At 44.8% G+C, this 17,629-nt stretch overlaps 1 protein-coding gene across 3 annotated transcripts in view; it reads right to left on the reverse strand.

The window, feature by feature from the left end:
- APLP2 (amyloid beta precursor like protein 2) overlaps positions 1–17,629 on the reverse strand; it is a 72,428-nt gene that overhangs the window by 23,343 nt on the left and 31,456 nt on the right. For all 3 annotated transcript variants that reach the window (XM_082659708.1, XM_082659707.1, XM_082659709.1), the window contains exons 2-3: positions 12,612–12,785; positions 11,654–11,777 (exon numbers count right to left, since the gene is read on the reverse strand). In XM_082659708.1, the coding sequence (XP_082515834.1) occupies positions 11,654–11,777; positions 12,612–12,785 (298 nt within the window). The remainder of the gene's footprint in view (positions 1–11,653; positions 11,778–12,611; positions 12,786–17,629) is intronic.

The following is a 17,629-nucleotide window of genomic DNA, read 5'->3' on the forward strand; positions in this document are numbered from 1 at the left end:
GCTCCAGGCCAGCAGCCACAAGAGCTCAACACTCTGTTACAACCGCAAAGCCCAGGACTTCCTCACGCCTTCCTGACCTCAATCCCGTAACTTCTGGAGCAGGGCTACGGCACCCTACGGGGGAAACGGGAAGAGAACTCCCGTGCATGACCTCAAACACACACAGCTACTCCCCACCACCTCTGGCTTCACACGGACAACATTCCTACCCTCTTACTTCTATTTCTGCCCACATCAGTTCTAATAACAAAACGCCCAGGAAACTAAGACTGGGTGTTCTCCTAAAGAACAGGTGAATCTTACTTTAGCCCTTTGTGGACCTACAGACACCTAGCTCTAAGACAAACCACTACTGCGATAACTGATGCAGGTACAAATCATCAGTGGAGGGTTAATTACGAAGGGGAACACGTGTCTTTGCAGTGGGAAGGGCTGGCGGACACTGCTTTAACTGGACAAGCTGACTTAAGTGATGTTCTAAGAACAGATCACCTACACAGTCTTTCTGCCAAAATATGTCATTTGACTCTAATCATACAAAACAATATGACAGACTCAAATTCAGAGATAGTGCTAAACAAATGACCTAGACTCTTAAAAGATATTATTGTCATAAAATATTCAGGGACCTCCCTGTGGTCCAGTGGTTAAGACTGCACTTCCAGTGCAGGGGGCACGGGTTCAATCCCTAGCCAGGGACCTAAGATCCCGCATGCCGCCAAAAAAATAAAGTAATATAAAATAAAATAAATAAAAGGTTCAAAAGAAAAAGCTGAGGAACTGCCTAGATTAAATACACTGTATGGTCCTTTTTAAAAGGAAGCTGTAAAGGCCATTATCTGAACATTTAGGACAATTGTCCCATGTGTGATCGCTGTATCGCAGTCATACAGGAGAATGCCCTCGCCCTTAAGAAAGAAAAGCTGAAAACTACTTGGAGGTGAACTCTCTTAACGTCCCAGCTCACTGTCAGATGGCCTAACAGTGAAAAGTAAGTAAGACATACACAACACACAGTGAGATGGATAAGGCAAAACTGGGAAACCCAGGTAACAGGTATAGAGTACTGTATAGACTACTGCATTTTTTATAGGTCTGAAACCTTTCAAAAATAAAAAGCTGGGGGAAAAATACACATAGCTGCTTAGAAAATAGAGTCCTTATCTCTTAGAAATACATGCTGAAGTATTTACAGGAAAATAAAAACGGTATCTGTGACTTGTTTGCAAATAACGAGGGGGAGGTCGGATTGGCCACAGACAGGGTGAGTGGTTCCTGAACCGTTACACAGCACATGAGGGCTAATGCGATAATCTTCTCTGTGTTTGGATATGTTTGTAACTTCCATAATAAAAAGCTAGAAACGTAATCACTGGCTCATCACCCAGAGAACCTGGTTCAGTAGGTCTAATGTGGGACTCAGTGATCTGCACTGAACAAGCATCCCAGGCGCTTCTGATGCATCACCAACGTGCTCTACCGAGTGCAAGAAAACCAAGGTGGTACTTAGCTCAGGAGAGCTGCAATAGGTAGGGGAGGGAAAAGGAAACAGGCAGGCTAACCTCTGAGGTTTAAAAAAAAAAAAAAAAGGAAAAGGAAAGTCTAATAAGAAAGTAATCTGGCCTAAGAAAGGTCTTAGGGGGAATTCCCTGGCAGTCCAGTGGTTAGGACTCGGCGCTCTCACTGCTGGGGCCTGGGTTCAATCCCTGGTCGGGGAACTAAGATCCCCCAAGCCAAGTGGCACAGCGAAAAAAAAAAAGAAAAAAAAAGAAAGGTCTTAAGACTTGAACTAGCGGCAAGTCTATATGCAGACCCGCTCCCCAGCCTCACTGCAGCTCAGGCCTCGGTCTCTGGGCCTGAGAAGTCTGTCCTTCCGCTGCCCATGCGGAGGCAAAGGGCAGCCCCTGATCTGCTGTGAGGGGGAGATGTGCTCCCGCCATCACAGGCAGCCACTGCACATCAAAACAGCCTTCCGCGGGGCAGTGAGGTTTCACTCTGCCATTAGCACGGGGACTTCGGGGACCAGATAGCTCAATTTGACACTAATGCAGGAGCACAATGGTTAGTTAGACACGGTGCTGCCCTCGAGGGCCCCAAAGGGAGAGAGAAACAAGCTTTACCCATCAACCAGCCTTAAAATCGAAGCTTAAAAAGCAAAGCCCAGGGGTAAACTAGGATTCGCCTCCATCAGGAGAAGCACCCCGATACTCAGTCTAAGTACAAATCACTGAAATTCTGGTATCCAACCACCAGCTCACACTGTGGATGGTGACTGTATGGACTAAGCAATCTTTATATATATATATATTTTTTCTTTTTGTTTTGTCCGCACCTCCTGGCTTAAGGGATCTCAGTTCCCCGACCAGGGATTGAACCCGGGCCTCAGCAGTGAAAGCCCATAATCCTAACCACTAGGCCACCAGGGAACTCCCTATGTTTGTTAATTTATGACAAAAAAGCAACAAAAAGTACACTTCAGAGGCGGTGTGTACAGGGCTAAATGCCAGTGTTTAATCTCAGCACCACTGCTACTAGCAGAGAGGTCTTGGGCGAGTTACTCAAACTTTCTGTGCCTCAGTTTCTTTATCTTGCTGCTGTGAGGCCAGATGTAATATGTACAACACGGCAAAAGCTTAGAGCAGAATCTGGTACATAGTAAACACTAAGAATTATTTAAGTATTAGCTCTAATTACTGATGTTAATGCTGTTAGTTTCAAGTCCCAAGTAACTAGTTTTATACAAAGCAAACTATACAACCACGGTTATCAAGAAATCTACAGTTAGGCAACAGTTCATATCCTTTAATTTGTAAAACCTCAATTTTATATGTACAACTGCAACATCAGAGAAAAAGTTTAGACGGCAATTTCACTACTATATATATTCTATAGAAACAATAACCAAACTGGGTTTTAAAAATATAGTGGAGTACGACATATCGTTTCATCTTAGTTAAAAATGCATTAACTAAATCTGCTTATATTACACCTTAGATAAACCCCAAAATGATATAAAGTAAAAAAAGCAAGTTATAAAAGGTCAAGTGCAGTATGACACCATTAATGTCAGTTTTAAAACACAAAAACAAATTGTTTATAGACACATTCGTATGCAGCAGAAGTATAAAAACAGGCATGGGAATGATACACCCTGACAGTGGGGTAGCAGTGACCTCCAAGGGTAGGGAGGGAGGGAGGGAAGGGATGTAAGGATGGGACTCTGGGACATTTAATCCCTTAATTAAAAAATAAGATGGAGATTAAGCAAATATGGCAAGCCCGCACGCAGCAGCAACAAAGACCCAACGCAGCCCCAAAAAAAGCAAATATGGCAAAATGGGGAAGAACTTAAATCAGGACAGTGAGTACATGAGTGACTATCATATTATGTTTTATTTTTTCAGTATGCTTGAAATATCTCAAAATGAAATTAAGTTTAAAATTTTAATGCAAGAAATTTAATAATTAACTCCATGCTAAACTGTAAGATTAAACGCCATCAATCTTCTGCTATGGAATCATGATTAAATTGATCTGACCTCTGAAAACCAGAAAAGAACTAACGCCACTGATTTAAAACAGAATAGCACTCCTTGATTCAACAATTCCAATTCTAAAAACGTACTCTTAGGAAGTAATTAAGAAAGTGAACAAAGATATTCATTACAGAATTGTTAATATCAAAAAACCGGAACCAGGGCTTCGCTGGTGGTGCAGTGGTTAAGAATCCGTCTGCCAATGCAGGGGACATGGATTCAAGCCCTGGTCCGGGAAGATCCCACATGCCGCGGAGCAACTAAGCCCGTGCACTACAACTACTGAGTCTGCGCTCTAGAGCCCGTGAACCACAACTACTGAAGCCTGTGCGTCTAGAGCCCATGCTCTGCGACAAGAGAAACCACCACAATGAGAAGCCCACTCGCCACAACTAGAGAAAGGATGCTTGCAGCAACGAAGACTCAACACAGCCAAAAATAAAATAAATAAATTTATTTTTTTAAAAAAAACCAAAAACGGAACCAACCTAAATGTTCCTCAGTAGGGAATTAGTTAAATAATGATACTTAATGGAATACCATGGGGTTATAAGAAACATGGTTAAATATCTGTATATAACATGGAAACATTTCCATTTCCATGACGGTTTAACAATTTTAACAATCATTAAACAAATAAGCAAAGGAATAAACACACCCGATATCCCTAACCTCTCCTTAAGCCTGGTTAACTCCTTAAGGCTAAATCTGTTTAAAAAGACAGACTCAAAAGATGTATGCAGCCCTAAGAGTGGTACATAATAGATGTTCAATAAATGTCAATTTTTTTAAAAAGCACTAAACAGGAAAGCATATTTAGCATGATCCAATTTAGGGAAAAAAAAAAAGCATTTAAAAGCACACACATTTCCATGCGTATCCAAAGAAAAAAAGTCTTGTCTATACACCAAAATGTTAATATGGTTAATGGAGTGCAGAAACTGGAAAGGATTGTTTTTGCTTTCTTTTTTCCCAATTTGTTTTATTTAAAACAAAAACAAAAACTTTTTAAACATGTAAATTAGAGGAGGAACACATTTCAATCCCAGCATCAGTTCTGTCATTTCACTGCTACTTTTTGCCTTTGATACAAGTAATTATCAGAAACTTCTAGGAAAAAGACTGACCTAAGCAAATCAGTATTACTCTGTTTTACAGAAAAACACTGAAGATGGTTTGGTCTCACTTTAAAAGTTTATCTAAGGTTGTAACAATTCTCAATTTAACCTGCTGGAGTACAATAGACAGTGCCCACAATTCCCTAAGTCACTGGAAACCTATATTGTTTTTGCTACTCAAGGCAATAAGTTGGTCAATGAACACGGCAATTTAGCAAAATCTGAGCTATAGGCTTTCATTTAAGCTGCATTTATGACTTATCTTCAGTCTCCACTCATTCCCTGTGATACTGTTTTTCTTTCCTACCACCTCCCACCAGCAGGGTCATGGCAGCCATCAGGTCTTAGAGCTTTTTCAGAGTTGATAAAATTCCTTTGAAAGTTAACAACGGCTGCTCACCCACTTGGGGAAGCCCCTCGATACCAACACTCATATGTATAAATAAACCTACTGCAAAAGTACTCTGTGGTTGGGACTTCCCTGGCGGTCCAGTGGTTAGGACTCTGTGCTCTCACTGCCGAGGGCCCAGGTTCCATCCATGGTCGGGGAAATAAAATCCCACAAGCCACACAGTGCAGCCAAAAAAAAAAGTGCTCTCTGGTTGCAAACAGGAAGACCATGTCATTTACGGGGCCCTTGGAAGCTGTAAGCAGTGGGGCAAAGGCCTGCTGTAATGAGAGAAAACCAAGAAAATAAACCTGACCACCCAACGTGAGTTTTTGAGAGGTCTGGTAGCCACCCTTAGCAGATGTCTTGGAGGTAAATAGGGCTCTGAGAAGTTAAAGAGCCTGAACGATCGTCATGAACAGAAGCATACACCTTGCACAAGGGCCCACAGTGGGAACAGGGTGAACTGCTGACGGGCTGTCAGGAATTCAAAGGCAGAAGACGACTTGTGGACAGACACCTGCAGTGGACAAGTAAGCTCCAAGCTCACTCTGGGCCCCACCTCAAGCTTCTGAGAACAAGACCATTCCTGGCAGTCTTCACCACAGTAATATTCCCATCCAAATCTCCTTCCAGAAATTAGCAACAACAGAAACAGTCATGGGCTCACAAAGCTGTCTTCTTTTGATGCAGGAGCCAGTCTATATATAAATGTCAGAGATGACTAACTCCTTCCCCCCAAATACCAGCAGCTTTGCTTCTTCACAGTTCACCAACTCTATCCCACTCAGATCATCCTAATTATTTAGATAAAATCTTCTGGATAAACAGGCAATTCATAATAACGTAAGATGTAAGATTCATTTTGAGAGGCAAGGTTGAAGTATGACTTCTCACCAAATATACTGAATATCAGTGAAAAGAGTCACACTGGTGGGTGGTCAAGCATGCTCTCAAAATAGGGCAGAACTGAGTGACAGGTGCACAGATGTCTACAGACAGCGAGACACCAGGCCTGATGCCAACACTACCCGTTACCTAAATTCATTCTCAAACAGCCTTCAAGAGTGCTAATCAAGACACGTCCTTCCCCTAAAGCTAGCAAAACAATGGCAAACCAAAACAGTGTCTGAGAACGTCCATAACGCCCCTGAACAACCAAATCAATTAATACGGGTACCCAACCAATTAGATAGAGCCTGTTTTCCCATCTCCTTGCCCTTTGGCCTGCCTGTGCTTTGGGTTTGCTGGGCAGTAATATCTTAAAGGGGGTTTCAGGGCTGAAGCTAATCACACTATGGCCATCTCTTTACTGCAACACGTGGTGTTCACCTTAACATGTATAAAAGGACTCACTGTGGTTATTTCTGGTGAATCAAATATATAGGATGCTTGCTTTTTACTGGATTAATTTTTAGTAGTTTGTATGTTAAAAGAATTGTGTATGGTTGTGCAACTCAGTGAATATACTATAAACCATTCAACAGTACACTTTAAAATGGATGAATTATAGAGTATGTGAAATATATCTCAACAAATCTGTTTTTAAGAAGCAGAGAGACTGATTATTTACAGGGAATACTGAGCAAATAAATAAATATACTGAGGATAATGGGATTGGAGGTATCGATATGAGCTCACTGCTTTTAATATCCACATGTATAGAAATATAGATTTATATGTGCATGGATGTGTGTATATAAATGTATTTCACAGGTCTGTCTGCTGAGTGGGCCTAGAAGCAACAACATAATGGCAGTAAGCACACCTAACACCCAGATTTTGGTTCCTAAATACCATTCCCCACTAAATAAAACCACCTCTTCTCGGAGAAATGGCTGACTCCAGGGGTGGGGCAGGGAACACAGGATGAGCCTGGAGCATCTTTTTGTACCAGAAAGTACAGAAGCTTTCAAAGAATAATAGGGACATAGCAAAAAGACACAGGAGTCAGCATGAAGGGGGACCCACTGGACAAATCTGGACAGTGAGTCCATAATGAAATGAATAAATGAATGCAGACACCATCTTAGCCAGCTGATAAAAGTTATCACCGGTCATGAAACAAAGTGACATCATGCAATTCCTAAGAGAATTCAGAGAGAAGAACACTTCTATGACAGTGCCCTCAAAAACACACAAATCAAAAGGATCCTAAGACAGACCCAAACTGCATTCTACAAAGTCACTGGCCTGTACTCTAAACACCAAAGTTAAGAAAGACAAGGAGGGGGCTTCCCTGGTGGCGCAGTGGTTGAGAGTCCGCCTGCCGATGCAGGGGACACGGGTTCGTGCCCCGGTCCGGGAAGATCCCACATGCCACAGAGCGGCTAGGCCCGTGAGCCATGGCCGCTGAGCCTGCGCGTCCGGAGCCTGTGCTCCGCAACGGGAGAGGCCACAGCAGTGAGAGGTCCACGTACCGCCAAAAAAAAAAAAAAAATCAAAAAACAAACAAACAAAAAATGAAAGACAAGGAAAGGCTACAGAGAGAACTAAATGCAACATTGAAACAATGAATTAGATCCTGGTGTTGTTGGAACAACAGGTGAAACGTGAACAGGGTCTGTAGATTAGATATTATATCAATGATAATTTCCTGATTCTGACGGCTGTACTATAGTTACATAGCAGAATGTCCTTGTTTATAAAAAATATACATGGAAGTATTAAGGGATAAAAGGATACCATGTCTACAACTTAAATGATTTAAAACAAAAACAAAACCTGCGGGGAGATACAAGTGGTAAGATTAATTTTACCATATTAATCAAATGTTAACAGTTAGAAAATCTGAGAAAAGGATTTAATGGAAACTCTTTGTACTATTTTTGCAACCATTCTGTAAACTTGAAATTATTTTAAAACTGTTATTATTTTTATTTTTCCTATTTTTGGCCATGCTGCATGGCATGCGGGATCTGCAATGGAAGCGTGGCATCTTAGCCACCAGACCGCCAGGGAAGTCCCGTATTATTTTTAAGTTAAAAAGGCAAAAGTAACCCTGAAAGACTAGAACCAAAAGGCTTTCTAAGGAGCCTATGGTAAAAAGAAAGTGGTGCTGATAATTAACCAGTGCCTGGGGACTCTAAAGGGGTGGGGACGGGGACAGAGAGACATTACAATCTTCTGCTTCTCAAATGATTACAAGGAATTGGCAGTACTTTTTTCCTAACCTCCCTTAAACTCCAGTCACCTGGTCCCCTACTAGCTTAGGCTCAGGCAACTGTTTTATTTATTTAAAAATACCAACAGGTAGCTCTCCTTCCTGGTTAAGAAGCTGTCCAAATGGATGCTGCTGTAAACACAATAACTGTCTGAATTGTGTAAACACAATAACCTCAGTAACACTGAAGACTGTATTATGCATTATTCAGTGACCACAATGCAAAGAAGGTATTGAATGGTTTATGGTCAAATTGTTTTATGCATCTAGTTAATGACAATATCATGCATCGTCTGGTTCTCTGGCACGGAAAAACTCAAACTAACATTTAGAAAAGAACATTTTCGCTGTGCACCAGCTATGGTAGTGGTCTTGTAATCAACAGACAGCATCCTAGTTCCAGGCACCGTCTTGACTGCGGGGACAGAGAAGACTAAAGCCATGACCCTCCTCCCAAGGTGCTCAGAGTGTAGCTGGAGAAAGACACATCAACAGACCGGCATCGTGCAGGGTGACGGGGCACGGGCGGCAACAAAGAGGAGCTGAGAAACCTGGACGTCAAGACAGAAGTTAGAGCAGCAGGAAAGGCTTCCTTTAAAGGAGGTGTCCCTGAGATGAGTGTGAAAAGGAGAACTCGCCAAGCAAAGTGAGTACATAAAGTCACTCCAGTGGGAGCTGGACTGCACGTGGCAGGAGCCACGAGGTGGACGTGCTGTGGTGGGAGCATGGAGCAGGGGTGGGGAGGATGGAGCAGGGGCGGGGAGGACAGAGAAGGGGCGGGGAGGACGGAGCTGGGGAGGACGGAGCTGGGGAGGATGGAGCAGGGGCGGGGAGGACGGAGCTGGGGAGGACGGAGCTGGGGAGGATGGAGCAGGGGCGGGGAGGACGGAGTAGGGGCGGGGAGGATGCAGCAGGGGCAGGGAGGACGGAGCAGGGGCGGGGAGGACGGAGCAGGGGCAGGGAGGACGAAGCAGGGGTTGGGGGCACAGAGCAGAGCTAAGCAAGGGCCACACCATGCAGTTTCCAAACTGTGCTAAGGGCGCTTACACCTGGTCTTAGGTGAAGAAGAGCTAGAGATACTGAAGGGTTTTATGTGCAGGAGAGACAGTTCAGTCTTCATTTTGGATCAGGGAGGGCAATGGACTGAACAGAACTGAGATATGCGCAGAAGCGGTTCTCACAGTCCAGGCAGCAAATGATAAAAGACTGAGGTAGAGCAGGGGACTCGGACGGACCAGCCGGAGGTTCCCAAAGTTTCCCCAGTCACGGTACTCTGGGTGTCCCAGGAATTTTTTCACAGCACCCCCCAGGCCAAAAGGGTGCCGAAAAGTTAAGTAGTCAGGGTGACAACTTAGTAAAAAGCACCTGTGTCTGACGCCTTGTGCCTGCTGGGCACTGCACAGCTTCTCCTGCACGGAGAACTCAGCACCATCACCCCCATTTCTTCAGCAATTCTGGTGCAATGCTGGCTTTTCCTCACAGAAACCACTAAGAAGCAGCCCCACAAAGACATGAGGTCATCGAAAGGAACGGGATGAGCTGATGCTGAAACTGTGAACGCCTCCAGCTAGCTCACAATGCCTGACATGCTTTCCCTGAAAATCAAAAATATCCCTAGTGCCCTGGGGTGCCTTTGTGCACAGTTTGGGAACCATGGTTATAAGCCATTCTTAAGAGGTAAAAACCAGGCTGCCTTGAGAACTGGCTGGGTGTGGGGAGATACAGGTCTCCCAGATCTCCAGCTCAGAGTCCTGGGTGGGTAGTGGAGCCAACAAGTGACAAAGAATATGCAGGATGGGGAAGACCAGGCCACAAAGCCTCTGGTAATGACAGTGCAAAAGGAAGAAAATGATTGCTAGGTACTATCTATCATGTACGAATATTCAAGGGTACTCTCTTAAGTTTGAGAATTTTACAGAGAATGAATGACACCTTATACTCAGAGATTTCTTACAGCCAAAGGGAATGAAAGAACGTCTTTAAACCACACCACACAAAACCATTCACAAGGCTCACACTACTGCATGGGGCTCAGTTTTAAGTAAATGGTGTTAAGCACACACCTGTCCTCTTTTCCCCCGTACTCAATACTTTTAAAACAAAGTAACTGCTACGGTAAATACTGTTATTCAGCTGCTGCCTCTTCCTGTTACTTTGCTACCTGTGAGAATGAGAAAGCAATGAGTTCCATGTTAGGAAAGGTTTTTTTTGTTGTTGTTGTTTTTAAATAAATTTATTTATTTACTTTTTGGCTGCACTGGGTCTTCGTTGCTGCGCGCGGCCTTTCTCTAGTTGTGGTGAGCGGGGGCTACTCTTTGTTGTGGTGCGCAGGCTTCTCATTGCAGTGGCTTCTCTTGTTGCGGAGCACGGGCTCTAGGCCCACGGGCTTCAGTAGTTGTGGCTCGTGGGCTCTAGAGCACAGGCTCAGCAGTTGTGGCACACGGGCTTAGTTGCTCCGCGGCATGTGGGATCTTCCCAGACCAGGGCTCGAACCCATGTCCCCTGCATTGGCAGGCGGATTCTTAACCACTGCACCACCAGGGAAGTCCCAGAAAGATTTTAATGAAGGAGGGAGGGGAACAGGTTAAGTTAGTGGTTAAAATTAAATACATCCGCAGAGCTAGCCAGGCTATGTTAGTGCTCTATCTATGTCAGTCCTATCGCGGATCATCTAAAATTGATCGTTTCGCCCTTTTAAGTTTCTACGACCAAATCTGTTCCTGAGTCAGCCAGGCAACAGACGCGCGAACGTAACTCAGATGTGTCAGTGCTCAGTGGTCAGGATGAGCACATTCACTAAAAGGGCATTTGGAGCAGCGACTCTACTTCTGGGTAATAAAATGTTATGGCTGCACTTGAGTTAGGTCTGACTGCTAACAGAAACACACAGTCATAAACACCCTTATCAGCTGACCCTTCAGTAAGGCAGGTGGCACAGGGCCTGGCCGACGCATCCCTGACTGTCTACAGGCAGCTACGACTCACTTCTCGGCTTCTGAAAACTGCCACAGCTTTGGTGTGGCTAACAATACAGGATTTCGGTGCTTGCAAAATGTGTGTAGGGCAAAGAAAGGGGAACGAAAGATCACCCCTCGGCTGTTTCGGTACTACTGATCCCAGGACTATCAACAGTAATGTCAAACTCTCGGTGTGAACGAAGCTGGACCACTCTGAGCGCAGCACGCTCACTCGGGGGTGTGGAAGAGGCTCATCCTGAAAAAACAGGACGCCCATGATGGGAGAGGTGGAGTTAGTGACCATCAAAGACAAGTCACTGATCGACACCAGAAAGCCGTGAGTATTCAAAAGACAGTCCCCCAGTAAGTTCCTGCAGCCCTTGGCTTCCTGACAGATGGCGACACCTCACTGTGAGCCAGGAGAAGATGAAGCGTAACACCGGGGACCCGCATTCCTGAGAAGGAACCCAGAGGTGCTCCCGGACGCTCACCGAGACACTTGAAGGGGATCACGATGTGGGTCTTGCACTGCTTCTTGTCCCTCCGGCACCAGTTGTCCACGCTGACAGGCTGGTTTGCCTCCATCACATTTGTGATCTGTAGTTCTGGATACATCTGCAAGGGAAGAGGAGACACACACAGTAGACTGACTTTGTCCGTAAAAGACGAACACTCGCTGGTGAGCCAGGACCAGTGTCTGCGTGCTCAGCTTCCCCATCGTCCTACATAAATCTGAAGTCCCCGCTGCTGCCTGGTTCCAACGGAAGTAATCAAGCAAAGAGATACTGTAACTGTTAGCTTTCTTTTGACAGGTAGATTTTGGACCACTTCTAACACATTCTCTTTGAAAAAAGACCTACACAAGCGGCAAGCATTCAGCCCCAAACAAGTCTATTAGGTATCGAGTCCACTTGTAGGGTGTGTGTAAATAGCTGAGTTCAAGAACTAAAACATTTAAGAGGCAAGTCTATGGAAGTGTGTGTTAATGAAATTATAGAATAATATTCCAACCCTGACCCCAAAGGCTAGTTTTGGTAAGAAATTAAAACATCTCATACGCTTTTCTACGTCAAGCGTTGACCCAACAAGTCTGTTGAATCAGACATGAGATAATCCCTTATGATACTGGTGGCTTCTACCAGCAAGTGCAAAACACAAGCACACACGTGACACTGGGCTTGTTTCACAACTTCCCATAACACGTGGGAAGCCAAGGGAACCAGGCTGCACTTCTAAGGCCCCGCCAAGCTTCTGCAGTATTCCGTCCAGAAAGGACAGAGAGCTCACAGCACACCCAGGCCAAGGGCACACTCAGAACAGAAGCCTGCTGCCCCCATCATTACCAGCTCGGTCTTAGGTCAAAACAGCAGAATGACAGAGCACCTATTTCTAAAGCAAACAGGTTCAAACGTGACCCAGAAACGTTTAAGTTTCTGGCAGCATGCTTACCTCCTGACAGTACTGGAGAACTTCTTCCTTTGTTCCGAAGCAGCTCTGAGTGCCTGTTGGGTCAGGTTCCCATTTCCCAGTCTGAATGTTCACGTGCATATTTAGCTTTCCACAAAACATTGCAATCTGAGGCTCAGCAACAGCAAACCCTGTTCCAGCATTGGCTGCGAGGGCCTATCGAAGGGAAAATAAATTCCAGGTTCACTCCCAAGAGGTGGCACGGAGGGAGAGTCACTTAGCGGTTTGTGACAGCAGAATTGACCTTTTAAAAAATCTTCATTACTTACTATTTTTTCTTCATAAACAAATCCTTTTCCCAGGAACTAAGCCAGAATAAAAAATGACCTTTGGACATATATAATCAGAGAGAAATGTGCATGGGAACTGTAACCACCACTCCCCATCTAGATACTTCTGACTTGGGAACCCAAAATCCACCTGCAGTCCCCTCTAATACAAGCAAACCCACTTTCCATTCCTTAATACACCAAAACACAAAAGTATAGAACGGCGAGAGTTCCAGCAATTTTACTCAATTCACTTACATGACAACATTTTACTGAGCAACTACTATTTTTGCACAGCAACGTGCTAAATGCTCAGGACACAAGGCTGAGCAAAGGGTTACGGCCCCTGCCCTCTTGGGGTTTATGGTCTAGTTCAAGAGTCAATTCTCACACAGAAAGATTCCCAGATGTCCTACAAAGGAAAAGAACATAGAGCTGAAGGAGCATACACAACAAAAAGGGAACGTGACTTAGGCTTGGGTAGGAGGTGATGGGGAAGCCTCCTGAGCTGTGACACTGGAGTGGCTTTGGCCATCCCCGTTGGGGGAGAATGTAGACTGTGAGTCTGTGGAGGGTCCAAGGGAAGGGTGGGTGGCACACGTGGTCAAGACTGGATGGTCTGTAGACCAAGAAAGGATGGAGTGCTGAGGGTTTTAAGTACAGAGTTAATATTTTTCAAATGCAGCTCTGATGTTCTCTGTAGGCAGGGGGATGGCTCAGGGAGCTGGAGAGACGACAGTACTTGGGTAAGGCAGCACCGGCAGACAGCAGTGCAGGCAAGACTGGGTGACGATGGCTGGGGGGTGACCAAGAGGCAGCATGGCTTGCATAACTCAGTGAGCAATGGCGTCGTGCATGGAAAGAGAACACTAAAAGAGATTTCATGAACAATTTTATCTCATGTTAGGAAAAAAATCAACTATCTGTAGCCATCAAATTACAGGTGAGAAAAAACATTTATGTACGATGACAGTGAGGCTCTTACAAAGTCTCGTGCACCAGAAAAAACACAGGCATCCCTGCATCTAAAGATATACCAATATTGATGGTTACATTCACAATAAAGTTCTGTGGTCTCTCCTAATGGGTAAGTTCTTTCAAAACAAAAATTAAACATCTTTTTAAAATGTTAAAACTTGAGGGGTCGGCTTAGACTATCTGGCCTGTTATGATCTTTTCAAAAAGAGCAAAGAGCATTGGTATTAAATGGCTTTCCTATTAACAAGAAAAAGTAGATATGACTTTTTTTTTTTGCCATACCCTGCAGCTTGTGGGATCTTAGTTCCCCGACTGGGGATCAAACCCATGCCTTTGGCAGTGAAAGCACAGAGTCCTAACCACTGGACCACCAGGGAATTCCCTGACTTTTAAAATATATGGAAAACTGTGTGCTTTCCAGGCAAGTCTCCTGCATTTGTGCTGATGGACTTGTTACACAGACATGAATGGTCCTTCCAATTAGGAGCCTACGTTTGATTCTGAAATACATCCCGATCTTCTAGGACAAATTTACCACCTACACGTTTTGCTTAGGAGCTGATTAAAATTAGCCTGCTTTCCAGCAGCGCAAGAGAAGGAAGCACGGACACGTGCCGGATAGCTGGGAGAAAGCTAATGTGGATCTAAAACGTCGCCAAGATCAACCAGGGTTGAAAAACACCTCGGTTAAATCCAACGAGGAGAACAGTCAGCAACTTTGTTAAGTATAATAGACTGTCACCCCACTGTGATGAATAATCATCTATTAAAGTAGAAGACACAGATCCTGTGCGTTCACAATAACTGCACGTGAAGCTATAGACTGGTGTGAAGTCCTGTCTCCCCTAAAGAAAGAAAAAACATTTAAAGGTATCTGTGGAAAGAAGGTATAGGTAGTACCTTAATGGCGTTTAATTCAAACAGATCATTAAAAGGTATAAAGATGCACATGACAAAGGCACTTAATTCTCACACTGAGCTGGAGATGTGCACAAAAATGCCTCTTCTACTGGCCATTCTTCTTCTGGGAGGCATATCTAAGGATTAAGGCTAGAAACTTGGATTATGATACGGAGGGAAATGGGCACACAGTACATTAAGTGGTACATACAGAGACAAAGGCAAGCAAACCCCAGGGATGCTCTGTGCACAGAAACCAGTGTTCCAGCAAATTCATTCCTTCCTACTCTTCAAAAGCTCAGACAGAAACGAACAAAGAAAATCCAGGAAGACATGATAAATATGTAAGCAAGAAAGCCAAATCTACAGGTTAGAAGGAAAGCATTTCCTAAACCTGCTATAAATGAACGACCACAGTTAAACGTGAAAGACGCTGAGCAATCCTTTCTAAATTCTCTCTACGGACTGGTATGTTTTAACATTAAATAGGATGTCAGGGTGGTATCTAATCTTTCAGAAGTACAGAGGCGGGGGAGGGAGGCATTTGCCTCTTTAGTTCCAAAAATGAATACAGGTAAGAAACAGCTTCAGTCAATTACATGAGCTCACCCAGGCCACAGTCAAAACTGTGCAAGCAGTCGCTCATCACATTGAAGAAGACAGGGCTTCCCTGGTGGCGCAGTGGTTGAGAGTCTGCCTGCCGATGCAGGGGACACGGGTTCGTGCCCTGGTCCAGGAAGATCCCACATGCCGTGGAGCGGCTGGGCCCATGAGCCATGGCCGCTGAGCCTGCGCGTCTGGAGCCTGTGCTCTGCAACGGCAGAGGCCACAGCAGGGAGAGGCCCGCGTACCGCAAAATAAAAAAAAAAAACAAACATTGAAGAAGACAGTCCACGTGTGGCTCGCTATGGCTGTTGGCTGAAAGGCCACAAGAGTTCCAACTGTATGAATGCTCAGTTTACGGGTCAACCACTGAGGTCAATACATCGGTGGTAAGTGCATTTGATCTTTCTGCAGAGATGGTCAACAGTGCCTTCCCTAAAGAGGATCTAAAACACCAGAGGTTAAAGCAGCAGGAAGAGGCAGCTTGGCAGCCACAGCTCCTCACATCAGTTCCCACCAAGGAAAAGGAGGGTAACTGGAATCAGTCCAGACAGCTCATATGCTGCCGTGATTCATTTCTGAGTTCAGAAAGATTAATCCTTGTGGCCATCAGAGACTCTCAAGAAGGTATCATCTGGAATATAAAAAGCCTCTGCGGACCACGTCTAGGGATCAACTAACCAAACATACCCCAACCTTACCCAGCGTATAACAGGATCGCTTTTTCCTGTAATGTTCGTGCTTCTTTCCTTTGAAAATGCTCTTATTTAACGTGCTCTCCATTTTCGGAGGCACACACTGTGCCTTGACCCATTACATCAACATATAAATCTATCTGTTTCCTAACCTAACATGTTACAAATGGGATTTCGTTGCCAAGTCAGCACTTCCGATATCCTGTGAACCTGAAATCCTCTAGGAAAGAAAATTAACGCCCCCGCTTGGGCACCGCGGCCAGCCCTTGATCTATGAACACTGCAGCATTTTTAAGGCTTTGGAAACAAATTGCATCAACTGCTTTCCTAGTTCAGCACTTCCATTTAACTTAATAATTCATTCTTATTAAGAAATTCCATTTTATTAATTTGACTCAGCTACTCAAGGATGGAAATTCAACTTGGTAAAAAGTGCTTCTAGTAACTTGGTTGAAAACCTGAAATGGCTTTAACGCAATAAATAAATAGAAACAAACATAAATCTGAACGTAACTTCAAACAGGGCCTTTAATCATCACCTCAAGAGAAGCAACTCCTGGGCCCACCTCAGCCCCACCTCCCTTCACAAAGCCTCCCAATCCAGAGCAAACAGGTAATCCATTACTTCCTTCCTCACTACAGCTACTGCCCCAGATTCCAACTTGGCTCCAGGCTCTGTGAAAGTGCCTGCCACAGAGGGAGCGTCCTCCAAAGAGGAGGGCTTTATTCTATTCCTGAGGGAGTCTGTTTCCTGCGACAGGAAGTGCTCCTGTGGTCCATGTACCCCCGAGAAGCAGGGCAGCACAGCTCCAGCTCCCATTAGAGCACTGTACGTGTACCACCTACTAACCACCGGCACAGGAGTGACATCAAGACACAGACTCTGCTCAAAGACCCTCCTTTTTATTTATTTATTTATTTATTTTTGCGGTACGCGGGCCTCTCACTGCTGTGGCCTCTTCCGTTGCAGAGCACAGGCTCCGGACGCGCAGGCTCAGCAGCCATGGCTCACGGGCCCAGCTGCTCCGCGGCATGTGGGATCTTCCCGGACCGGGGCACGATCCCGTGTCCCCTGCATCGGCAGGCGGACTCTCAACCACTGCGCCACCAGGGAAGCCCTGACCCTCCTTTTTTAAATGAATATGTCAGTGAAATGACAATCTATTCATGGATGTGAAGATCCTGTATTCATTTGTTTGTTTAAGTTCTGAATGGTACTTCATGATTCCTAAATTAAAATGACTTAGGTCTGTGTCCACAAACCTGCACCTACGATTTACTTAATCAAACAAAGTTTAAAAAATCCACAGTTTCAAGGTTATCGCCCCAATATATTAACTACAAAAGGGAAGCCAAACTACTTCGCAGTGGAGACACTGCCGTCAACCTCACCAGCCATAATTCGTGTAAGAGGACAGATGAGGAAAGACACACCAAGGGACTGTCTCAGACTGGAGGCTATGGAGAAAAAAGATGCAACGTGGGAGCCCAGACGCGATCCTGGAACAGGAAAAGGACACTGGTGGGAAAACTGGAGCGGTATCTGAATAAGGCC

This window comes from Grampus griseus (assembly GCF_964374135.1).
Source record: "Grampus griseus genome assembly, chromosome: 8".
NCBI lineage: Eukaryota > Metazoa > Chordata > Mammalia > Artiodactyla > Delphinidae > Grampus > Grampus griseus.